Here is a 24,827-nt window from a genome sequence, read left to right as displayed (position 1 = left end):
CTGCCTCAACCTGGAATGGTCATGGGGGTGCTTAGCTTGGCCGCCAAACTTTCATTTCAAAGGTTTGCAATATGACGCGACGCCTTTACTTCTTTATTTCCCTATGTCTCAGCTGCATAGTCTCATTACTGCATAGGTCAAGATCTACCTTCATGTTGCTGGATGAACTGCAGTAGACTAGCAACAATTTCTAACTCCAGGTTGTTTAGCAATGACTTCAATGAAAGGCTGCCCTGTCCCTGACTCACAGACACTTGATTAGGTTAGGATCCCTGCTGTGTTGCAACTTATACAGTGGCCACCCCAGTGTATAATAGGGTGTATTAGAGTGCAGGAGGCAATGGGCTTCACACACATACCCCTCAGGCAGCATTTTGTCCTTGACTCCATCCCCTGCCATAATTGCACTAGTGGAAAGCAATGCAGATTTTATAAACCCCAAGTCTTCTGATGCCTGCACTCAAGTAAGCCGCTGAAGGGGAGAAATGCTGCTGTTATCACCTGGGAAGCAATAGGCTTTGAGTGAATGGTTGAGATGCACAATAAGAGGATGACTCTCTCCCTACCTTTCTGTAGCCATTTACAGGTTGATAAAGGGAGTTTAGAAGAACCTCTGTGCCTGTCTTTTCAGCTTACATGGGTGTTAGTCTTGAAGTGCAGCTGGGCTCTCAGTTTTCACCCAGTTCAAAACCATGCGCCTATAGAAGCTTCCTTGCCAATCAGGGGTCTGTCTATGAGTCACACAAAGGTGTCATTTAGGAAATTCTGGGCCAGAAGCCTGGCATAAGGTGGTGTTCATGCTTTTTTCTCTGAATGGTCCCCTCTCCTTCCTTCTCCATAGAACGAACCCTTACAAGAAAAGCCTCCTGGAGACCCGGCCACTCCTCTGACCAACAGTCAGGAGCTGGACAGTGGTGTTGGCCGCACTGATGAAAGCACTCGCAATGAGGAGAGCTCTGAACATGACCTCCTGGGAGACGAAGCACCTAGTGCTGCCAACACCCCGGGAACCCTGCGCAAATTTGGGCCTAGCCTGCAGCCCCGCGACTTCCACTACAGCATGGACTCTCTGCTGGCAGGGGAGCCACCTAGCGCCGTGGGCACCGACATGATGCCAGGGCTTACTGACGAAGAGTATGAGCGCTACCGCGAGCTGCTGGAGCTCAAGTGCCACCTGGAGAACGGCAACGAGCCGGGCCTGGTGAGCGCTGCGCTGGACGTCAACCGCAACGAGGTGGCCCTCCTGGAGGAGGAGCTCCGCCACCTGGAGTTCAAGTGCCGCAACATCCTGCGAGCCCAGAAGATGCAGCAGCTGCGTGAGCGCTGTATGAAGGCCTGGCTGCTGGAGGAGGAAGGGCTCTACACCTTGGAAGGGGAACCGAAGAAACACGAGTTGTCCGACATCACCGAGCTGCCGGAGCGCTCCGATAAGGACAGCACCAGTGCCTACAACACCGGGGAGAGTTGCCGAAGCACCCCCTTGCTGGAGAGCCCCCTGCGTCGTCTGGCAGAGCCCCCCAACCTCAACCGGACTGCCCCGCCTTCGCCGCCCCAGCCCAAATTCCGGCGTGAAGAGCGGGTGCGGCGCAGCCCCAAGGCAGCCGGGGAAGGCAGCCCATACTTGGGGCGGCGGCAGCGGGAGGAGCCGCCCGCTCCTATCAGCCCAATGAGCTTAGCCAGCATATGCAAGGACTCTCTAGGGGGCAAAGGAGAGCCCCGCATGGAGTGGAAAGTGAAGGTGCGCAGCGATGGCACGCGCTACGTGGCCAAGAGGCCTGTGAGGGACCGGCTGCTCAAAGCCAGGGCCATGAAGATCCGCGAGGAGCGCAGCGGCATGACGACGGACGACGACGCCGTCAGCGAGATGAAGATGGGGCGGTACTGGAGCAAGGAGGAGCGGAAGCAGCACCTGATCCGCGCCCGGGAGCAGCGGAAGCGCCGCGAGTTCATGATGCAGAGCCGGCTGGACTGCTTGAGGGAGCGAGAAGGCAGCGAAGCCCGGGGAGTGTCTGGCGAGGTCAACATCCTGGCCCTGAGTCACCGCAAAACCATGAAGAAACGGAGCCGGCGCATCCTGGACAACTGGATCACCATCCAGGAGATGCTGGCGCATGGCACTCGCTCAGCAGACGGGCGCAGGGTTTACAACCCACTGCTGTCTGTCACCACGGTTTGAGCGCATTGGAAGGAGCAACAGAAGGAGTTGCGGTGATGTTCTCCTTCCCTCCGGCTTTGCTGGAGAAAGACGACTAGATGGGCCAATCCTTTCCTCTGTTATCAGGAAGCTTGCTCTTTGAACACACCAAGGAATCGCTCGCCGTTTGCTGCCGGAGCTCCGTTGGGCTCTTTGAACCAAATTTCGAGGGGGACAGGAAGCCCAGAGTCCCTTGCAGCCTTAAGAACCAGAGGGCAAGAGGGGCCACAGCCCCGATCCTGCATCCACCAGGAGCTTGCTGCGGAGAGGTCTGTCCCCATCCCGATGCACAGATTACCTGTATGGAAGGTGATTGTGCAGGGAAGCTCACTCACCTGACCCTTACTGAGAGCTTTTGCCAGCTTATCCCCAGCACATCACATTTGGAAGCACAAGGATTCAGCTGTGTTCCTCTCTGTGCAGTATGCGGAGCACAAGGAAAGTGAGGAGGCTCACCCCCTCCGTACTGGCCAAGGCCAATGAAGGCACTCCTCACCCCCTCCCCTTGGGATATTGTGACATCTTTCTTTCCTCTTTTTCTTTCTCTCTCTCTTTTCTCTTTTGTGGTCGTGGATCTCAATTCCTTTTTCATTTCTCTATTTAAATGGAAGCTTGGGCCCTGGCGGCTCATCCCACAAGCAACTGGCAGTCCTCTTCCTGCATTTTCTGTCACCTGCTTACCCCGCCCCACCTGCCCCATGGAGAGGGGCTCTAGCTTAGTGGGGGGAGGGGGGAGAGACTGTGGAGCAGAGAGCTTGTGGTAAAACCCTGTACCCAAGGCTGAACTTGCATTGTTACAATAAAAAGAAAACTTTTTACTCATTGCAAAAAACCGTAAAAAAACGTTTCACGGGGGCTTTATTTTTGAAGCTTAGTGGTATAGGACACCAGAAAACATCAAATCCTTTCGCACCATAACACAATCCTACAAAACACTCCCCCCCCCCCATTTAAGGAGTAATATGCTGGCAGATACTGAAAATGGGGTTGCTTTGGGGAGAGCAGAGCAGCTGAGCATAAGCAAACCCCCTCTCCGAATCCTGGTGGCACCCCACAACCAAGAGCTTGCAAGTGTCCCTTCCTGCAATCCCTCAGGCTGCAATCCTGTAAGAACTTACCTGGAAACATGTTCCATTGAAGCTAATGGGGCTTCCGAGAAAACATGCAACTTATTTGCACAGTAAATCAATATCTATTATTCTAAACACCTCAGATAGACTTAACAGAGCAGCCACGTTTTACATGCATGAAGCCCTGGGCTTCATCCAAAGGATCTCAAGCAGCAGAGCTGGGAAGGGCTCTACCCCAAGACCTTGCAGAGCTAGAATCATAGAATCATAGAATCATAGAGTTGGAAGAGACCACAAGGGCCATCGAGTCCAACCCCCTGCCAAGCAGGAAACACCATCAGAGCACTCCTGACATATGGTTGTCAAGCCTCTGCTTAAAGACCTCCAAAGAAGGAGACTCCACCACACTCCTTGGCAGCAAATTCCACTGTCGAACAGCTCTTACTGTCAGGAAGTTCTTCCTAATGTTTAGGTGGAATCTTCTTTCTTGTAGTTTGGATCCATTGCTCCGTGTCCGCTTCTCTGGAGCAGCAGAAAACAACCTTTCTCCCTCCTCTATGTGACATCCTTTTATATATTTGAACATGGCTATCATATCACCCCTTAACCTCCTCTTCTCCAGGCTAAACATGCCCAGCTCCCTTAGCCGTTCCTCATAAGGCATCATTTCCAGGCCTTTGACCATTTTGGTTGCCCTCCTCTGGACACGTTCCAGTTTGTCAGTGTCCTTCTTGAACTGTGGTGCCCAGAACTGGACACAGTACTCCAGGTGAGGTCTGACCAGAGCAGAATACAGTGGCACTATTACTTCCCTTGATCTAGATGCTATACTCCTATTGATGAGGCCCAGAATTGCATTGGCTTTTTTAGCTGCCGCGTTACACTGTTGGCTCATGTCAAGTTTGTGGTCAACCAAGACTCCTAGATCCTTTTCACATGTACTGCTCTCAAGCCAGGTGTCACCCATCTTGTATTTGTGCCTCTCATTTTTTTTGCCCAAGTGCAATACTTTACATTTCTCCCTGTTAAAATTCATCTTGTTTGTTTTGGCCCAGTTCTCTAATCTGTCAAGGTCGTTTTGAAGTGTGATCCTGTCCTCTGGGGTGTTAGCTAGTCAGAGGAGCAGTGAAGAAGCCCACAGGGAGATGGACTAATTACTGCTTAGTGTATAAAGTAGCTTAAACTAACATTTGACTCATTTTTAACACGACAATCCAGTTAGTGCATATCACAGTGAAAAGGCTTGAAGCTGTTTTAGAACATGAACACAATTGTGAGATCAGTTATGGCCTTGTGGCAAGAACCAGACAGAAGGAACACAGTGAACACTCACTCCCAATATAGGTTCTTTCCCTTTTTAAAAAAGTGTACTTGAAGGCTGTTTAATGCTCTTCTATGCTATCACTGCATAGTCTTATGGACATTATCTGTAAACAAAAATTGATTTATGGATTTTTACTGTCCTTACGCTTTTGATGAACCCCTGAATATATGTATATTTTTGCATGGGCATAAATCCCTGCATGCACTGCTCTAACAAAACTACAAGCCCCACAAGTTCCTTAGGGAAATTCGTAACATTTAGGTTGGTATAGTACATGAAGTTTATATCAAAGAATAATATCCCAGGCAAAGGAAGGGTAGGTAGCACATTGCTGCTGAAAATTGCACACACACACACACACACACCTCAGTGAAGGGAGTGGCAGCTGCAGCCAGAGGATAAGTTTGTTTTACATTGGGTCCATACCTACTCTTGGTTCAATTAAGCAGCGGATTCTAGATGGAACATTCCCTCCCTAACCTCCCACACATATTTATTTTCTTTAGCTTTTGAATGTAGCAATCAAATGTCTAGGAAACCTTTAGTTACCCCCACTTCAAACAATATTTAACGTGAACTTGCATTGCATTGAACTAATTTTACCTTTCGTATCATTGTAGTGGACTTCTACAATGGGCTTAGATTGCCTAGAGGGGACTCAAAAAACCCTCCTGAATTCTAACAAAGGCAGGACTCCCACTTCTTTCACCCTAGCTACGTCAAGACAAAGCAGCACTCAAAGTCAGTCCCCAAGTGCCTGGGAAGGGGCCAAGACATCGGATGGTTAACAGAGCAATGTTAACTCATCATGTCAAGCAGGTCACAGAGATGCGGGCAGCCACCTGGAAAAAACCTCAGGAAGGCAGGGAAGGCCAAGCTAGTCTCAAGCAGAGATGATATAGCACAAGCCGGATAGCTTTGCTTGCTCAAGGAAATGGCAAATGGGGACCTCTCCATAACCAGCAAGATTCACTGCCTTTCTAGGATCACAGTAGGATATTCAAGAGAGATACTCCCTGCAGCCCCTTTGTGGCAAGCTTTCCCTTACTAATCCGGCATTAGCACAACTTTAGAGCAATGGTGTAATCCCAGCCGCACTGCACTGGCTCACACCAGGAGCCGCTGTCATTAGGCGGATAAGGAGCTGTGGTGCGAATATTGCTGCTTAACAGGATTAATGCAAAGAAAAGGAGACCAAACCTCAGGGGTGGGGTGGCAGCTGCCATTACAGCACATCCACACCACAGAGCCAGCCATGGCTTAGAAGACTGTGCTGCACAAATGGGTTCAGGTTCAGTCTAGGAGGTGGATTCATGAGAGGTGCTTGTTCCTTTAAGTATCCTGGCATCCTCAAAAGGCTACTTTTAGGAACAAGGAAAGGAGGGAAGAAGTCCAGTAGGAGCAAACATTTCCTGCCTGAACTGGTTATCCTGATCTGCACTACTGGTCCTTGCATTCTTCTCTCATCCCCCACTCCCTCCAAGAGCCCCAACAGCTGATTATTGGCAGGCCAGAGGGGGAGCTGCACTGTGTGATGCGGCTCTTGGCGGAGCCCAGGGTAAAGAAATCCTCACCCACCCCTGGAAAGGACAAGGGCAAACACACACACACAGCAAGTCTGGCATGAAAGGTTTATTGAAACGGATTACGCTTGGATGTTGCTCTTGGCACTGAAAGCCATGTAATACACAAGGAGACCAATGAATGCTGCCAGCACCTCAGTGGAGACCCACGGTCCGCTCCAGGCACCCTTATTGATTGAGGCAAGGGAGAGGAGGAGAAAAGAGAACAGAAAACATGTAAGTCACAGAGCTAGGCATACAGAGAGGCATCATGAATGTTGTAGCTGAATCTTTTTGGTATCCCCGCTTTTGGCCTGCTGTGCACTTCCAGGGAAGATCACAGAACAGCAGCGCCTAGGATAAGGAGCCTTGAGAGACTTAAAAGATTATTGGCCATGAAGGCAGATGGTTTCTACAGAGGGTAGGGATTTGCATTCAAGGTTTAACCCTGGCTCAGGTGTAGAAATAATCTCAACAGTCAAGCAGGGGATCAGGCCTCAAACTTAGGAGACATTTTCAGCCAGTGCCCTAAGTGCCAATCACAGCCACCCCAACCAAATTAAAAGGGACATAAAAAGCTTCATTCTGGACCATCCCTTTATGCCCAATATCTTGTTGTGGTTTTCCTCCAGCAGCACTTGCTGACCTCTACATCCAACCCAAAAATCAAAGTACAGAGAATATCCTCTGCCTTGTGGGCAGATGACCCATGCTCAACAGTCCCGTTTTGGTGGTCCCAAGGTATCTGCTTCTGCCTTGTGGCAAGGGACCCAAATTTGGACTCTCGGGTAATGTTCCATGGTGCCCATCACAGAATAGACCCACAAACTACCATCCTCATTACAGCACTGAAAGATCTAGCATGGCTGTAAAAGACGTTCCACCTTGTCTTGGGCACTGGCCACCCTTGGAAGCAGCCCCTTTCCCCAGAGAGGAGCAGGCTGCCCAGCTCCCCCTCTTTTACTCACTCGATGATCCACATTGACTGAAAAGAGGGGTTTGATCTCAGAGACATCCTCGTTGTTGCGTTGAGCCTGGAGGGGGGGGGGAGTGGGAGAGATAGAATTGGGATATCATGAGTTTACATACAGTTAAACAGGGCTCCTTGTGGGATAAATTTTCTCTCCACAGATCTGGCATCACTGCCACTCTCCTACAAGGAGTAGCTCTGCAGGGAAATGTCCAGTGGAGACCATAAAGAGGAGCAACCAGGATGGCGAATATATTAAGATTTGAAATATTTTCTTTTCTATTTTAAGTACTGGGGCTCAAGGTTGCCATGGGATCCTTGCCATCCACCATTAAAGGAAGGCTCACTCTTTCGAGTTCCAAGTGTACGCAGACAGGCTTCAGTTGCTCAGTGGTAAGTCTGACACTGTGCTTCTCAAAATGGGTATAAATGGGAGGCAGAGTGAGGACAACAAATGTTAGAAGACATGGAGTAAGAGCTGTGAGACTAAGGCCAAGAGTACCAGCAAGAACTTTCTTTCCTTATGCTACTAGAGAGGTCATGCCACCTACAGCCCATGTAATTAGCTAATCCATCCCCTTCCCCCACCAGGGGGCAACCTCACCTTGCGCAAGATGCTATAGGACTCCTCATCAAAGAACTTCACCTCGTAGGTGCCAGAGCGAGCCAGCTTATGCTCCATGCTCCAAGAGACCTGCCAAAGAAAGGGATGGGCAATCAGTGCTGAGCGAGGATGGACCCTCTCCCTGATCAGAGGGGAACATAGATGGGCATGCACACAAAAGATGCTTGCACACATGTGCCACTCACTTCAGTAGCCAGGGCTACTACAAACCAGACTGGCCAATGGTTCGGAGTAGCAGCTTGCTTTTGCATGGAGTACACTATGGAGGGATCTATGGAACCAGACCCGCCATAAATCCAGAGCCATGCTTTGTGCAGGAGGACTGCAATTTCCTAACTTGAATTTATACAGCATAAAGACTGCCAACTTGTTCAGCAATGCCAATGTCAAACATTAAGCCCAAAAACCATAAGGCAGTTATAGCCTACTTTCTTTAGTTGTTGGCAAACTGTACAACTTTCCCATCACCATCACGGACAAACCATATTGAGTAGAAAAGGGTGTATTCTACAATATTCTTGCTCTGGTTACCGTTATTCTCGTGTCGAACATGCCCTGAATGTTATACAAGTCTGATGAATCTGGCTTATTTTTACTCGATTCACTGTTTTTGTCTATGTTTTCAAGTAATGAAAATGAACATTAAAAAATGCTTTAACAAGCTGGAAGAAAAATCCAGGATTCTAGATTTTAACAATGCATCACACGCTGCAGAGAAGCCTGAAGGGAGCACATTCTCTACACACGATGTATTAAAAATGCCCATTCTCAAAATATTCCCAGGAGTTAATGTCAATTAAGCTTGCCCCACCCAGAAGATATATGACTGAGCTAGAATTTAAAGTCAAATCTGACACTGTTCTGCCCAGAGTGTTACTAGCATTTTGCTGTCTCTACCACAAATCACTGCTTGTTCTTACCTGATAGCGGCCAACATCCTGACCCCGAGTAACAGGAAACTGCTTGCCATTGACATCTGCATAGAGAGCAACATTCTACAGAAAGAGAGAGTAGGATGAATATCAAATCAAAGGGAATCACAGCGTGCCCTATTGAAAGCTCAGGGACCATGGGAAAGGCAACTCTTTCTAGGTCAAATGCCAACATCTCCACGTTATAGGGGTTGTAGAGTCTTTGGTCAAGATTCCAGAGAGGCCCTGGATGCACCCTTTTTGTCCCTTTCCCAAAATGTACATGTGCCACCCACATCAGTGGCTGGCACTACAGCAAGCCAGGCCAGCCAATGGTTCGGGGAGGCAGGTTAATGTAGCATGGGGTACACTATGGAAAGCCCATGGATTGGGACCCACCATAAATCCAAATCCATGCAGATACTTGGGATGTGCTCGTTGCAAAACGGGAAACCCTACCCCCTAGATTTAAGACCCATTATCAAATTTTCAAGGTGGCACTTTATTTTTAGAAATGAAATAAGCCAAGTATTCCAACACTCACTTGTGCTCCGTTCTTACAGGTGAGGGAGATCTCAACAACAAAGACCGTCTCTGAAGAGATTACAGCATCTGAGGTAGTGTAGTAGGATGGAGAGATGACTGGGTCTGTACAGGTTTCAGCTGATAGGAAAGAGAAAATGGCTTATGAACCAACACATTATGAACCTGAAAAGGGATAAGCAAGCATCTGAGGCCATTCAGGGAGGATGGTCTACATCACGGGTGTCAAACACAAGGCCCGCGGGCCGAATCCAGCCCACCAGACCTCGTCATGAGGCCCCTGTAGCCAGCAATTCCTGGTGTCCGTAAGGGCCGCCCCCTTCCTCCGCAAGCCCTTTTATCAATGACAAAGGCAGGAACGCTCCTTCCGTGCCTGTCCGGCTCTGCAAAAGGCAACCCTTTCACGCGCTTGATTTGCAACCCAACCCAGCCGCGCAGTGCCCTTTCGGATTTCTCCCTCTCCTCCTTGCCAAGCCCCGAATCGAGCCCGCCCTCCGCTGTCAAGGCCTGTCTGGCTCGCAGTACTCATTGCGGCGCTTGCTTCTGGGAAATGCGGACTGCTTCCCGGCTTTCCGCCCTCGCTTTGCCCGCTTGGACAGAGCAAAGCACACGACACCGGCTGCGCCATCGCGGGGTCCGCGCGCGTAAGAGCCGCCGCTGCGCACGAGGCTAGGGATCCTTCTCTCCCTCCCTCCCTCGGTTCACCTTTGGCCCTGATCGGAGAGGCCTGATCCCAGGCCATCGCTTGCTCTTCCCTCTTGCACGGGTGACTCGCCCGCCCCCGCTGCCTCTCCTCCCAGAAAGGCAGGCTGGATGCGGGAGGGTCGCTGCAGCTTTAAAGTCCTGCACATTTTCTGCAGTGTGTACAAACACCGAGGTCTAGCCGCAAAGTTAGCAAGCCTAGGCCCTTGTTAAGGTGGGCTGGAGGAGGGTTGGCTCGGAAAGCCGTGCGGGTTGCTCTGTGCGCGCCCCCCTCCAAGCAACCCACGCGCGACAGGTGCTGGCTGAGCAAGGTCGCTGCTGCAAAAAATAAATAAAGAGAGCACGAAAGCAAAACCCGCGCGCCAGGGAAAGCTTGGCCGGAGGAAGCCGAGCAGCAGCGGCGGACACATAGTCCTACAGATACAACCGGCCCTTTGAGGGTGACCAAACTGCTGATGCGGCCCCGATGAATTTGAGTTTGACACCCCTGGTCTACATGCAATGTTCCTACGGAGCTCAAGATGTCAGAATGCACCTTAAGGAATTGCTGAAACCACCTACTGCTACCAACTGATTAATGAAAGGATCCTGTTGAGAGAACTGGATCTAAGGCTCAAGTAGTAAAGAAAACACGCCCTACTAGTTAAAAAAAATAACAACATTCAAAAGTTAGTAATAATCACAAGCTACTCGCATTCGTGACAAGATAGGCGTGTGTGTGCATGCACATACCCATAAATCTATGAAATATTTATAAAACTGTCCCTTTGTGAATTGCTACATCTCAGTGTGGTGGCACCCCAACTGTGGAACTCCCATCTTAGGGAGACTCAACTTATCAGCTTCCTCAGAATTGCTAGACAGCTGGTCTTTTCAGAGGGTGTTTGTAACGTTGGCTCTCAATCTGAGCTAGATTTAACTACAGAACATTGATCTTAGCATGCGCTGGTTGATTATGATTCATATTTTTGTTTTATCTTTTTCTACAAATTGCACTGCCAACTGCTTCAACAGCATTGGCTAGAAATTGGTCAAAACATTAAGAAAGGTCAGAGAAAATAAAGTTTCTAGATCTGTCAAATATTAATCCAAACCCCATCAATAAAAGCTAGTAAGTTTTAACTTGGCTGTTACCAGTTTATGTACTTGGCCTTTACCAGTTCATGTACTGCCTCATTATACACATGCACATTGGTAAAACTGCACATTATAAAGGTATAAGTAGGAGCTGCAATGAAGTGTTCAAGATGCATACATTATGTTCCCCTGAAACACCATTTTAAGAAAGTCATTAAGTATCCCTGTATATTTTCTCTTCTCCCTTCTCCTTTACGTTCTGTGCAAGATCTAGCCCCAAGAAAGAGCTCTGTGAAAACACAAATGGTTGCTTGCTGCTTTCTAACTTGACATTAAGTTCCTGCTGTTGTTTGGATGAACGGCTCCAGGAATACTTCATTAACATCTTCCAGGATGATGGAAAAATCCAAAGTAACACAATATATTTTACTGAAACAAATGGGGAAGGCTGTAAAGAAGTGAGCAAGCTTTAGTGTTTGTCAACACTTTTCATCAGGCCAGAGCTTAAGCAGTGAGAACAAAGGAGGGGAGCGGATGGTAAATGTCGCCGGGCATATGGTAAAAAAGCCACTATGAAACAGAGGCACCACAGGCAGAGTTTGGCCCAATTGCATGATTCCAAAGACCCACTGAATTAGACTTAACTTCCAAATAAGACCAATAACGATTTGGCTACACTTTGTGAAAAATGACAACCCCCAACCCTATCAGGCTGAGCCTTGGCATGTGGCTGCGAGGTGTTTCTACTCATAGAATCCTAGAAATGTAGAGTTGGAAGGGGGACCCCAGGGTCATCTAGTCCAACCCTCTGCAATGCAGCAATCTCCACTAAATGACCATCCGATCTCTGCTCGACAACTTCCAAGGAAGGAGAGTCCACCACCTTCAGACGCTTCTCTGCTTGAGACCCTGGTGTGCAGCTGCCAGTCAACACGGGGCTAGGTGGGGAAATCCTTTGACTACCTTCCTATGTTCCTAAGAAAACCCCTGGAATGGGTCAGCTCACAAAGTCTGTCCAGGGCAGCCATGCCTGGCGCGCAGGTGGTGCCACGTGGGGAGCCTTGAGACCGAGGGAGAAGCGTTCGGCCCTCCAGATGTTTCTGGCCTACAACTCCCATGACCCCTAGCTAGCAGGCCCAGTGGTCAGGGATGATGGGAACTGTAGTCTCAAAACATCTGGAGGCCCGAGGTCGAGGAAGCCTGGTTTACACGCTGCGCTAGACAAGTCAAGCCGAGCTGTGAGGAAAGGCTTGAGGGCAGCACGAACGGCTCGGCCACCCGCCCCTTGGGCCCCCACAGCAACCCCGCGAGGTGGGGCCAAGACACGTGTCCCCAACACTTCGCACACGCGTTTCTTCCCCCTACCCGACGACGCCCGCAGAACCCTAGAAGTGCAGAGCTGGAAGGGACCCGAGGGTCATCTAGCAGGAACCTCTTTATCCCGGGGGGGGGGGGAACCTCGAACCCACAGCCCTGAGGGCGGGAGTCTCGGGCCCCCGGGAAGCCGGAGGAAGGGCCGGCCCGCCCTCGCAGCCGCGGCAGGTGACCGCACCTCGCGCCCCGCTCAGCACCAGCAGCGCCGCAGCCGCAGCCAGACGAAGCAGCCTCAGCCCGGCGCCCGCCATCGCGACGCGACGAGAAAAGGAGCGGCCCGCCTCCCGCGCGGGGGATGCTGGGGCCGAGGGTCCCCACAGCCAATCCGCTGCTCCGTCGCCGCGTGACGCGAGGCGGCCGAAGGGAAAGAGACGTGGCCTTTCCTTGGAAGGTTCCTTAAAATGGCCGCCCGCGACTTTTGTCGCGCCGGAAACCGACTGCGCATGCGTGGGTGATAACACATCTCTCATACAGCCTCTCTTGTCCTGGATATTCCCTCCTTCGCGCCCAACTTCCTTCGGCCAATAACTCAGGCGGAAGCATCTGATTGGACGTCGCTTCTGCTGTCAGACGTTTTATGTCATTGGTCATCCTTGGCTGCCTGGCCCTGCTCATTGGACAAAGGAGACGAATGGGCGGGATGTATATGTATGAGGGTAAGCCAATGAGATCCACTTTATGATAAGCAGTGGGATGAAAGTTGTGTAAGGGTGTCTAATTGGTCAAGGTGGGTGGTCACAGTTTTATAGGCTGGCTGCTGCAGCCTCTCTCTCGCTCCGCTCTCTCATTGGTGCAGCACAGGGGGGCAGATTTGGCCCTGTGGTTGACAGTTGCTGATCCCAAGGTTCTTGGGTTCAGACTTCCATTGGCCCCAACAGTTTGGCCCGTAGTCAGGAGCAATGGGGTTCTATTCCAACAGCATCTGTGCCCAAGGCCTGATTCTCACTGGAGTGGCAAACCTGTGCCGGAGCTGAAATGCTCTCCTCGTTCCTGGCCACTGCCCTTTCTTGTCGGGGCTGATGGGAGTTGGAGTTGTTTTCTGCAAAGAGATACACTCCTAAGTTAAAAGTGTGTGTTTCTACAGGAGTATTTGCACTTCCTGTGCCCAGTTTCTCATGCAGGAAGTGTGTGGCCTATGAAGTGAAAGATGGAGCCTAATCTTAACAGTAAAGCGCCTAAAAGAGACACATTGAAACTGCAGACGGGGTTCTGATTGAGTCAGTGACCACAAATCACATGTGGAAATCAGGAGGCACATACATATTATGCCTGGTGGAGAGAAATAATTTGTAACAAGCTTAAAAGAGGTAAGTCTGAAAGAAAAAACATGTTTTCCCCACCTCCCCAATTTGATGAGAGGCCTCCAGCAGTTTCAGAAGCATAAGTGCCACAGGAGTTTAAATTTCCATTCTCCCAGGAGCAAAGGCAGTAGCAGGGAAGATACAGCAGGGCACTGAACTGAATGCTAATTAGCATACCCTCCAACATTTATCTGATGAAAATAGGGACATCCCACTCTGTAATGATAATTTCACTATTTATAGCCCAAACTCTTGGGCAGCTTCCAACATATATAAAAAACATAATAAAACAGTAAACATTTAATGCACTTGCTTATACAGGATTGCCTTCAGACGACTCGGGGATAACTCCATACTCCCCCAACGAAAATAGGGACATCCTAAGCAAAAGTGGGACATTCTGGGATCAAATCATAAATTGGGAAAGCTTCTTTAAACCAGGGACATCCCTGGAAAATAGGGACACTTGGAGGATCTGAATTAGTGAATGCTATCATAGAAACATCATCCAGTTATTTGGGAGTGAACTTATATAGACAAACCTTATTAATGCTGAGGTACATACCAACCAACAAAAGATGTATCCACAATCCATTTCTGGCTTTGCTTTATGAAGCCATCAAATTTTACCCACAAGGAGTGCTGCAGGGCAGGTGCCAGTAATGGAAGCCCTGACATCTTTTTTTCTGGTGGAGTTTCTCTCTCGCAACAGCTGCCAGAAAAACAGAAGTTCCACAGGTGGAGCTTTCAGCAGTATTGAGAGGCAATGAGGAGAAAATATTGTGGTGCAACCACAAGTGCCCCAAGTCTCCCAAGTTCTTGTTTCGTGTTAAGAAGGAACCTGGATCTAGAAGAATAAGAAGGGGCATATGCACCTACTTGCATTGGAGAGAATAGGGCTATCATCCCCGCCCCAACTTCCCCGCCCTTTATTCCTGAAATAAGAATATTGAGGGGTCCCTTCAAAGTGTTCAGTTTCTTAAGGAAGACCCAACCTTTGGAGAGAGCGTACCTTTTAAGGCTCAAACCGGTCAGGAAATGAACAGTGACCAGACCAGGATATTCCTGTAATCTGATCCACACCATCTCCTGCCCTAGGGAGGGTTATTGAGTCAATTGCCCTTCCACCCCATTTCAGAATGGGATCTGACCCTGAGGGGTCCAACCAGGTGTCTGGTGCTCTACCATCACCAGCGCCTAAGGATAAAGTTCCTTCAGCCCTCCAACCCAATCTTCTGCGCACGCCTACATGCAGACTTTGTGCAGCTGATACTTTCCTGATCATTGTTTCATCTCGTAACCACAATCCAAAGATCCCCCAATCAGGAATAGCCAATGTGGTGCTCTCCAAGTGTTGCTTCCACCATCCTTAGACAGCATGGCTTGTGGTCAGGGATGATGGGAGTTGTAGTCCTGCAACATCCAGTGGGGATCACGTTGGCTACTCGCAAAGACTTCAACTTGAAGAAAGTGATATATGCAGTTCCTCGCTATTGCCACCAGGTGTCTCTCTGAAACTGAATAAAGTGGATAGGATGGCTCTGGAAATGGGCTGGTCCAGATGTATTGGGACCCAAGATAAAACATCCACTGCAATGAAGGAGTGGGCATTGTTCTTGCACAACTCCTGTTCATCTCTGTGGGGATTCAGCTACGGATTTGTGCTCCATGGGTCAGAAGGGTCTGTCCATCGTGTTAGTGGCACCCAAACACCTGAGGCCCCAGCTGCACCCCTTAGTCAGGCTGCTAAAATAGTGAGGAACTGGGCTGCTAGTTAGAACTGAGGACCTGCTATGGCTGACTGGTGTCCATTGGGACTGGTAGGGTGGGAGGCAGGGAGCCCAACAGTAGGTGGTGCCAGAGAACCCACAACTGGCAGAGACAACTCCTAGTCCCCCCCATCCTTTTCCCTGTGGAGTGTGCAAGGAGCAATTCCTAAGGAGAAACCTAAGGAGGAGAAACCAGGCAGGCAGTGCCACCCCCTGGAGAGGCTGTGAGTGGGAAGGGAGGGCAGGTGGGGGTTGATTGAGGTTGTTGGGGCAGTACCCCATTCCCCTAACAGCCTCTGCTAGGGCCTGGGTTTGCAGAATTACTGGGAGTGGGAATTAATGGTGGGGCAGGGCAGGCAAGCCAGTTGCTGGGTCTCAGGCTGCATAAGCACCAAACATTTAAAGCACAAAAAAGAATCCCAGGACTCGGTCCAGGACTCTGTGAAGGATGCATAATGGTGGCATGGCAGCTAGTAAAAGTGCTGTTATTGTCACCAGAGCCACGGGGGGGGGGGGGGGCTAACCAAGTTAGTTGCTCCGGGTGAAGCCCCCAGAGGGTGCCACTGAGGCTCTCAGCTTGCGTGTGAACGCAAATGCACATGGGAGGGTGCCAAACTGGGTCGTTGACCCGGGTGGAATGAAGCCTTGTTTTGCCCCTGACTGTCACAACAACAACGCCCCTTAAGAAAAAAAGAGAAAGGAACTGTGTGAAAAAAGTCAAGGAACAGTTCCACGGCCACTGCTAATGACAAGTCCTACACCTGAGAAAATGTGGGAGGATTTCTCTGTCTCCTGGAGAATTAAGTAATATCTACCCCACCCCCAAAAAAGTTCTCTGCCCACAACTGGGATTGAGAAATTTGAGAGACTCTTGGCCACAGCTCCATTTAGAAGTCTTCCCAACCATACAATCAAAAACCAGAAGATGCAAGGAAAATTACCCTTTTATTACTTAAAAAGAAAAAGCCCGATACAGCAGAGTGGCACCGGACATGTTGTTAGGTGCCAACTAATCTCTGTGTTAATTATTCTTGACTAGGCGTCCTGAATCCTGTTTTGGTGCCCAGTTCTTTGTTCAGAGTCCCATCCTCCCAGAATAGGTCTCTTTTTCCTTAATCCTTTAATTCAACACTGTTATTTATGAGAAGGGGAATAAATCACAGCCTTCTTTTCGCTCCTGAAAATGGACTTTTATGGCTTTTGATGGGGTTGGGTTTCTGCTGCCCTTAGATGGCGAGGAGCGATTGCCATTAACCCTTGCCTTGCAGGGGTGAGAGAGGTTGTAGCGGGTGGGGAGGGTCCTTTGTGACTGGGCGGAAACTCCAGCAGCTCAGGCTAAGGGCATCTGAAGGAGTGTGGCTTCTCAGGGTTTGTCAGGAGGAGACTGAAGGATGTTTTCTTTTCTGCACATTTCGAAGCACAAACTGGTTGTGGTTTGCTTTGCTTTCTATATATATATTTAAATGCTTTTAGAACCCCATCTGCATTTCTGTTTTATCTTAAAAGTCTTCTGGTGTGGTGGAGGAGAAGGGATACGACGAGTCAGGGTTTTAGGAATTTTTGAAAACCAAGAGCTTTGTAACTTGCATGCAAGTTTTGCCTTTCCTTGTTCAGATCCTTTTTAAGAAAAAATATTTTGTAGGCTTTTGAAGCTTAGAGACCAGAGTTTTGGTTTTAGGAATTAAACAACAATAACTACGTAACTTTCATGCAGTTTTGTCTTTCCTTCCTCAGATTCTTTAAGAAAAATGCTCATTAGCCTATGATGGTTTAGAGCCCACTGATAATGTCTTGCAGCACAAACCCAACTGTGTCTACTGAGAAGTAAGTCCTATTGAATTCAGTGGGCTTACTCCCAGGCAAGTAGGGTTATGATTGCTGTTGTCCCATGGCTCCTTGTAACTTGTGGTACAACAGTCTACATGTCTGTCAGTCTGGAGAAGGAAGAATGTGGCTCTGACCTGCTTTCCAAGGAATTGGCTTCTTTAAATAGAGCATTGTTCTTCTGCAGGGGACGTTGCCTCTTTTGCTGGGAACGAACTGCAACCATTTCATCCTGACATCACAGGGGAAGAGGAGCAGAGTGTTGCTTGATCCAGAGCCAGGAGATCATGCTTTTGACTCAGATCTCTCAGGTCCGAGCTCAGCTTCTAGTTTAGCCATGGACTCACTGGGTGTGCTCAAGTATTTAAGTTTCTGTTATCCATCTGTAAAATGGGCATTGCCTGCAGATGTTGGGCACAATGAGATCACCTACATAAATGTGCTCGCTCCTCTATCGGCATGTGCAGACCATCTTTTGAACCTAACCCTTAACCTTTTGCTCTCCACTAAACCTGGAGAGCTTATATACCAACACTGAACGCTGAACCAACCCTGAATTTGCTGATCCTAACGTAACCAGAACAGCACCCTCTGCACAGAGGGAGGTGTCATTGGGTTTGGGAGAACCCCAAGGTTTGCGGAAGTGCAAACAATTATTTTGTTAGAAATCTCTAAGGGGTGGTGAAGCCAATCCAGCGCTCGTGCTACAGCACCCCTCCTGCGCGGCCCTCCCTGCGGCCTTACCCTTCTCCCTCCAGTAAGCTCAGGGAGGTGGCTGATGAGAGACCAGGGGCCACTGTACTCCTTTCTGCCAGCCACCCTTGCCCCCAAACAGCCCAAGCTCCACTGAGCATGCTCAGTGACCGCAGACTGCCAGCAGACTGCTGGCAAAAATGGAAAGCTCAGGAGGGGAGAAACTCTGAACAGCAGTATTCCATGCTGCAACACTTTGTTGCAGGTTCCGCTTTTTTAAAACTAATGTTGGCCCACCATTTAGGCATGCACGCCTCAGAGAAGGTCTGAAGTGGGGGCAGGGCTATGGCTCAGAGACCGAGAACATGTGTTGCATGCGGAAGGCTCCAGATGCAGACAACCAAGTAGCTGGTGGCAGAGGATCAGGCCCCTCGCTGCCAAAGTACTGGATAGCTGCTGGTGCCAGTCAGAGCAGGTAATACTGGGCTCGATGGACTATGGTTGCTTCTACACTGTACCTTTAGAGCACATTATTTCCCTCAAATAATTTTGGGCGCTGTAGTTTGTTAAGGGTTTCTTGGAATTGTAACTCTGACGGATAAACCACAGCGGCCAAATCCCTTCTGAGGAACAGAGTGGGTTTTAAAGGTCAGTGTGCACACAGCCAAATAGTCTGGCCTGGTATCTAAGGAGGGTATAAAGCACCAACCAAGTCCTGTCAGGGACCTGGCTCCTCTTCCTTGGGGTGCTTTGCCTCTCTAGTCATGGCCGGCCCACCCATTGCCTCCGGAGGCAGAATCCCAGTGGGGTGGGGCCCCACTGGCTGCAGCATTGGCTTCTGGTGAGATTTGGGCAGAACCCGCAAGCTGCTGTCACACCACCTCAGTAAGCGAGGCTTTGGCGGTGGAGGCCAGCCCCTTCTGCTTGGCCTCAGGCAGCGAAATGGGACAGGTCAGTCTTGCCTCCCGTGTACTGAGCCGAGTCAAGAGGGCCAGGCCAGAGTGCAACCTGGCCTCATGCTGGAACCAGGCCTACACCTCCACCGTCTCCCATGTGGGCACGGCGTATGCATATGAAATGGCACCCTCAACTGTCCCCTTGGAGGAAGAACTTCAGCAGTTACCACTTGTCCCCCAGTGCGGAGAGCCAGGTGGCCATGCATGCTGCTCTTAAAGGCCGAAGCGAAAGCCCATCTGGGATCTCTGGGGCAGCAGTGGAAAGAGATTGGTTTGTGAAGGGGGGGTGGGTGCTGCGGTTTGCTTACAGCTGTCCAGAGGAAGTATCTTGTTCCTCCATTTCCACAAGACTGGCTGAAGTTGTCCAGCTGTTTGAAAAAATCTAGGCAGCAGGTCCGGGGAAGGCCAGGGGTTGTGGTTGTGTGTCTGCATATGTGTGAGAGAGAACAAGGACACTAACGAGAGAAATCCTGCCCAGCTGGTGGCATCAGGGTCCAAGAACAAGGGCTTAATGCAGTGGAACGCCCCTCCTCCTGGCGTGAACTGCAGCCGGAAAGGCAGGCGAGAGGTGCTGCCTTCTGAGCCAAGCGCTCCGCTTGCCAGAGGGAGCGATGCCCAAAGAAGGGAATATCTGAGCTGTGGAGCATCGCTCTCCAGGACGCTCCTGAGCCGCTGCCCTGGGTGCCAGCATCGCTTCTGTGCCAAGCCAGCCAAGACGTCCCAGGAGAGCTAAACCCTAAGCTCACCTTGGCCTCTCTTAAGCTCTGACAGCCATCATTAGCAGGCTCCACAAATCCATGGCGCGAGGGGTCTGGGACTGGCGCCATCAGAGCTCGAGTCAGGCCTGCTGCGGAAGCAAGCGAGGGGGCACCCAAGGAAAGGGTCCGTCTGCAGGAGGCATCAGCGGGGCAGAGACTAGGGCTGTGCACATTTAAAGCACATGCCTTCCCCTCCAAAGAATTCTGGGAACTGTAGTGTACCCTTCACGGAGCTACGAATCCCAGCAACCCTGAACAAACTGTCTCTCGGGATGCTTTGGGGGTCACGTTTTTTAAAGTTGCTTTAAATGCAGGATGTATGCAGCCTAGCATTCCGATGCACAAACAATACCTCTAAATTAAGGTTACCAGATTTTTTTCAAAGAATCTAGGGACAGGTTTTTTTTAAAAAAAAAGAGAAAAAAATTATTTAAAAAATATTTTTTTAAAAAGAGAAGTCGTATCTTCTCTTCTGTGGTCTCTGTTGCGCAGCCTTCCTCTGGGCCTCGGCCTGCTGTCTTGGAGTGCTAGCTGCCATGGAGAAGGCTCGGGTCAGGCCTGGGCTCGGCCATGTGCCCTTGCCCTCCCGGTGCTTTCCTGCCTCTCCTCCTCATGGCACGGCAAGGTCAGGGCTCTCCTCCATTTTCTGCTTCCTTCTCCTCTCCTCCTTCTCCCTGCGTCAGCTCTGCGTTTTGGCCCCGGAGCGCCACTGGGCAGTCAGCCGGTTGGCTGGGCGCTCTGGCTCTCGGCTTGATTTGGGTCGCGGGGTGTGTGTGTCAGCAGTTCCCTCAGTTGACGCGCTGGGTGTCCCCAGTTCCCCCTCGGTGGTGGCAGTGCTTCTCAGCAGCCTGGAGCCAGCCTGGTAGCGCAGTTGGCTCTGGCTGGCTTCAGGAGCTGTTCGCTGCCTTGGTGCCCGCCATTTTGCCTCGCCGGAAATCCCCATATGATGTGTCTTATGTCATTGAACCAATCACACAACATTCATTGCCTACTAATAAATCTACAACATTTAAAATATAAATCCGGGGACATTAGATGAAATCCGGGGACATTCTGGGGATGGATTTTGTCCGGTGACAGATTTGTAAATCCGGGGACTGTCCCCGGGAAAATGGGGACGCCTGGTAACCATACTCTAAATTAACCTCCAGTACAGCTCGTAAACAAAGTGTCAAAGTATAATTAAAACGGGATTTCTTTTTAGCACTCAAATATCTTCATGGGTAGTATTTTGGTCATTCGTAGCACAGCCCTGTGAGGCTGGTCAGTTTTATCATTCCCCTTTGGGCAGATGAAGGAGTGAGAAATCAGGTTAGGCCTAAGGTGGAGCTGGGGATACTTGTGCTATACTACAGTTGCAGAGTATAGCAGGGGGTTTGTAAGCAGCTGTTGGAAAGTCTGCCCTGGAAGGCACAGAAAGTTGTTGGGGTGGTGTGAGAGAGGAGGACATAAAAGAGATCTTACTGTGGCTCCTTCAGCCTTGGAGTGAACCTGGTTTTGCAACTGAAGTGACAAATGTGCATCTTGGAGCATTGAACGCTGACTCGTCCATCAGTCATGCTCCCTTTGTCAATCCATCAAGCAGATTGCCCCTTCTATTTTATTTCAACATCAAAAGCAACAAGAGGAGGAATGTAGCAACAACGAAAGCCGAAAGCAATTCTTCTGGGAATTGGGGGCTTGAGGGTGGGAGAGGGGTTTTGTGATGATTGGTATTAGCCAATTGGGAGCCTGCCTAGCTGGCTTTTGCTGTAATAATGCCGTTCAGAGCTCAACCTCCGGGAAGGGAATTACACTTGGACCGAACAAAATCCAGGAGCGTCTAAGTTTGCTCTTGCAAAAATGTCATGTCTGCCTTTGATCTTCTTTCCTGACTCCTTTCCAGAACACGTTTTGACAAGGCCAAGAATTGGAATCCAAACTTTTTTCCTTATGTTTATATTTCTCTCTCTTTCCCCACAAAGACTTCTTGTTGCCTTGCTGCCTCCCTGGTAGCTTACTCACATTGCAGACCCCGATACACGACCAGCCCAGCTCCAACTCCCATCAGCCCCAACCAGAATGGGCAATGGCCAGGGACGATGAGAGCTGCACACATCACCTGGAGAACGCCAGGCTGGCTCAGGCCGATCTAAATGAAGGCGGCACCACTGTTCCAGAGATCACAATGCAAGCCCAGGCAACCTTTGGCTCCCCACACCAGACTAAACTACAATTCCCATCACCCCTGGCCATTGGCTATGCTTGCTGCCGCCGATAGGAATTGTAGTTCCGCAACATTCCACAGTTCCACAGTTCACAAAAGGATGGGGAATCTACACCTTCCAGATGCTGAGTCAAATCCTCATCAGAACCAGCCAACATGACTGATGGTCGTGGATGATAGGAAGTGTAGTCCAACAACCTGCAGCCTTTCTCAACCTGTGGGTCCCTATATGTTGTTGAAGTACAACTCCCATGATCCCAAGCTCACAGGAGCAGTGGTCAGGGGTGATGGGAACTGTAGGCGAAAAACATCTGGGGACCCAGGGTTGAGAAAGGCTGGGAGGATCACAACCTCCTCATCTCTTTATTTAGTAGGAGGCTAATTAATTTTTCTAAGTGTAGCAGCACCTGATCATTCTCTCCATGCAATAAAAAATACTTCTCCTGCTGACTGACTGCTGTTAAGGACACGGGAGCATGCCAGACTGATATTTTTATAAAAGAAAATTTATGGTCAGTTGACAGTCCTACTCAGTGGTAGAAAATGCACCCTGTAGGCGCTTGCTTCTTTCAAGGGAGCCTTGGCGTTTCATGAGCAAAGGCCTGCTGGAGGGGAGAACCTTCCTCACTCTCCTGCAAAGCGCTGCCTCACTTTGCATTGTAGGCAGAGGAAGGTTCTTCTCCCCCTTGCCTTAGGCTAAGGGTTTTCCAGGAAGGGTGTGAGCTTAACAGCAGCCATGCAGATTGCTCAACGGGTTATTGTGGCAGCTCTGCAGTGATTCAGACGCCTATCTTGCAGAGTTCAGCAACAGCTGCCAAAGTTGTCCTTCAAGTCAGCCCAAGCCCCGCTGGCGCCTGCAGATTGTGAGTGTGTTTAAGGCAAACAGTGTTTCAGCCCTAGACACTCACAGGGACATCAGGGATTTCTCCTGTGCAAGCCAGTTAATTGACCATACATTGAGTGTGCACAGGAGAATTTCCAAGGGGTTGCCTCCCAAACTAGGTGTCCTAAATCAGTGGTGGCCCTCCAAATGCTGCTGGACTCCCAACTCCCATCAACCCTGACCATTGGGCCAAGGCTGGCTGGGGCTGATAGGAGTTGTAGTCCAACAACATGCAGAGGGCCAGAGATTCCTTACCACTGCCAATCCAGGGTTAGAGTAATCTATATGCTGACTCTAAGAGACATAAGGCAGCTTCACAGTATTTTACAAGCTTCCATAAGATACACATTCAGGACCCACATAGGAATTCCTCTCTCCCACCCACTTCAGTCCCTTTCTAATTCAAAATGTATGAAAATATGAAACTCCCACAACCCTGACTTTCTGTCCAGTATGTGTTGCTTTGCAAGTTCTGTGATGGACAAAGGACCTTTGTTGGGAAGGAAACAGCATTTTCCACTTTTAAAAAAATGTTTTCATATGAAGATTGTCCTCCTTTTAGGATTGTGTGTGTTGTATTTGGTAACTAGGGTGTCCTGGGCAAGATGGGCATGGGACATTTCAGGCTTCTAGATGGGGAAGCACTTGAACAGGCTTTTGGTAGACCCTGTGCATGTTCCAGTTCCAGACATCTTTCTGCATGATAATAGAGAAAGCATTGATTGAAAATTCTATAAAATCAAAGAGAAAGAGTGCCTCATCTTCCATCAAGAGTGCTGTAACAAGCCGTTCTAGAACAGTGTTTGAAGTGGTGAATCATCATCTGACTTAAAACAGAGGGGAAAGTAATTTCTATACCTTAAAAAAAAAAGTCCTGTAACAATGGGTAGATTTAGCAAGCAGCTCAGAAACAGAGCCCACAAACCATAAACTCCGCTGCAGAATGTTTGGTTGTTTTATCAGGGTATCTGAGGTCAAGATGAATGGGCTCTGCTCTGCTCCCTGGCAAAAAATATTCCATAACCCTTTTATTAAAATCATATTTGAAATGAAAGTTCAGGTGCCAATTTAGCCTGGTTTAGTGGTGCCAGGACTTACTTTGATTTGGACACCACTTTGCCATTGTGGGGACCATTTACTAAAGATCAGAAATATGGTGAACAAGCAGTAAAGTAGATTTGTTGTTGTTTTCTCTTTCCCAAGCTTCCCAAAAATATCTGTAAAGCATAATACACTCAAAAGCAGGTCACAGAGCAGGAGCCAAAGCCAAAGCCCATTCGGTACCAGCCTGAGCATACTTCCAGACTTGTTCACTGAGCATTCACCCCGATTTGTTTGCAGGGAAATTTAAGGGTCAAAGCAAGTGTTTTCCCACACTCTCCAGCACTTTCCTTATCATGAAAAGTGAAGTCTTTGGGGGAAGCAGGTTTGTTGCACAAGACCTTGAAAACAACTTTAATTGTGCAGCCTGAAATTTGCCAGGATGCAGAAGCACCCCAGGACTCTTACCAGAACAGAAACCTTGGGGCCTTAGGAACCTAGGAAGTTGCCTTATACTGAGTCGGATCACTAGGTCCATCTAGCTGACACTGAATCAGGCACCTAGCATGAGTTCCCAGCTCCTGGGTGCGCGCACTGGAGGGGTATGCATGTGCCAGGGGGCAGGGCGCAGAGGGTGAAGGATCCCACTGTGGCACACCAGAGTTCAGCAGGGCTGCGCTGCACCACCTACCCACCCATGCAAGGGGGAGCCAGCCAACGCGGCACTTGGTGGTGGCAAAGTAAGTGCCCCCACGCTGGCACCTGTTTCATACCCAGTCAAAAATCTGTGCTCTGGGCCACTGCCCTGCTGGCACACACCCACCCTGCTCCGCCCCTGCACTGACTGGTAGCTGCTTGGCAGGGCCCACTCCCTGTCCTACCTGGAGGTACTACTGGGGTTTGAATCTGGGACCTTCTGCATGCAAGGCAGCCGCCCTACCCCTGAGCTGTGGCCCTTCCCCTGGGAACTTGCTTGGCGGCAAGCCAGGAAACAGCAGGGTGCAAAGACGTGAAACCTGCCAGCTCATAGCTAGGCACACTGAA

At 49.7% G+C, this 24,827-nt stretch overlaps 2 protein-coding genes and 2 non-coding genes across 6 annotated transcripts in view; 1 reads left to right on the top strand and 3 right to left on the bottom strand.

Annotated features, from left to right (window-relative positions):
• PDZD4 (PDZ domain containing 4) overlaps positions 1–3,016 on the top strand; it is a 34,558-nt gene extending 31,542 nt beyond the window's left edge. For all 3 annotated transcript variants that reach the window (XM_077921698.1, XM_028711461.2, XM_028711459.2), the window contains one exon: positions 842–3,016. In XM_077921698.1, coding sequence (XP_077777824.1) covers positions 842–2,176 — 1,335 coding nt within the window. In that variant the 3' untranslated portion in view covers positions 2,177–3,016. The remainder of the gene's footprint in view (positions 1–841) is intronic.
• Positions 3,017–6,205: 3,189 nt separating this feature from the next.
• SSR4 (signal sequence receptor subunit 4) lies at positions 6,206–12,706 on the bottom strand. Its single transcript, XM_028711462.2, has 6 exons — positions 12,531–12,706; positions 9,201–9,319; positions 8,666–8,740; positions 7,725–7,814; positions 7,119–7,184; positions 6,206–6,338 (listed from the first exon to the last, which is right to left on the bottom strand). The coding sequence occupies exons 1-6, from the start codon at positions 12,601–12,603 to the stop codon at positions 6,234–6,236; spliced, it is 528 nt and encodes a 175-aa protein (XP_028567295.1). The 5' UTR covers positions 12,604–12,706; the 3' UTR covers positions 6,206–6,233.
• LOC114588214 (small nucleolar RNA SNORA42/SNORA80 family) lies at positions 7,916–8,053 on the bottom strand. The gene has a single exon (XR_003704419.2). It is a non-coding gene; the product is annotated as a small nucleolar RNA SNORA42/SNORA80 family (small nucleolar RNA).
• LOC114588213 (small nucleolar RNA SNORA42/SNORA80 family) lies at positions 8,938–9,074 on the bottom strand. Its single transcript, XR_003704418.1, has one exon. It is a non-coding gene; the product is annotated as a small nucleolar RNA SNORA42/SNORA80 family (small nucleolar RNA).
• Positions 12,707–24,827: the final 12,121 nt, after the last annotated feature.

Source organism: Podarcis muralis, chromosome 17, assembly GCF_964188315.1.
Source record: "Podarcis muralis chromosome 17, rPodMur119.hap1.1, whole genome shotgun sequence".
In the NCBI taxonomy this organism is placed as follows: Eukaryota; Metazoa; Chordata; class Lepidosauria; order Squamata; family Lacertidae; genus Podarcis; species Podarcis muralis.
Note: the sequence above shows the minus strand (reverse complement) of the source record. Positions and strands in the feature narration are given on the sequence as shown.

Bases quoted from the DNA above. Each gene is read 5' to 3' on its own strand.
- SSR4 (XM_028711462.2), bottom strand. From the start codon at position 12,603: ATGGCGGGCGCCGGGCTGAGGCTGCTTCGTCTGGCTGCGGCTGCGGCG. The intron at 9,320-12,530 runs GTGCGGTCACCT...CTTTCCTATCAG, and splicing joins GGTGCTGAGCGGGGCGCGAG to CTGAAACCTGTACAGACCCA. The intron at 7,185-7,724 runs GTGAGGTTGCCC...CCCCCCCTCCAG, and splicing joins CCTATAGCATCTTGCGCAAG to GCTCAACGCAACAACGAGGA.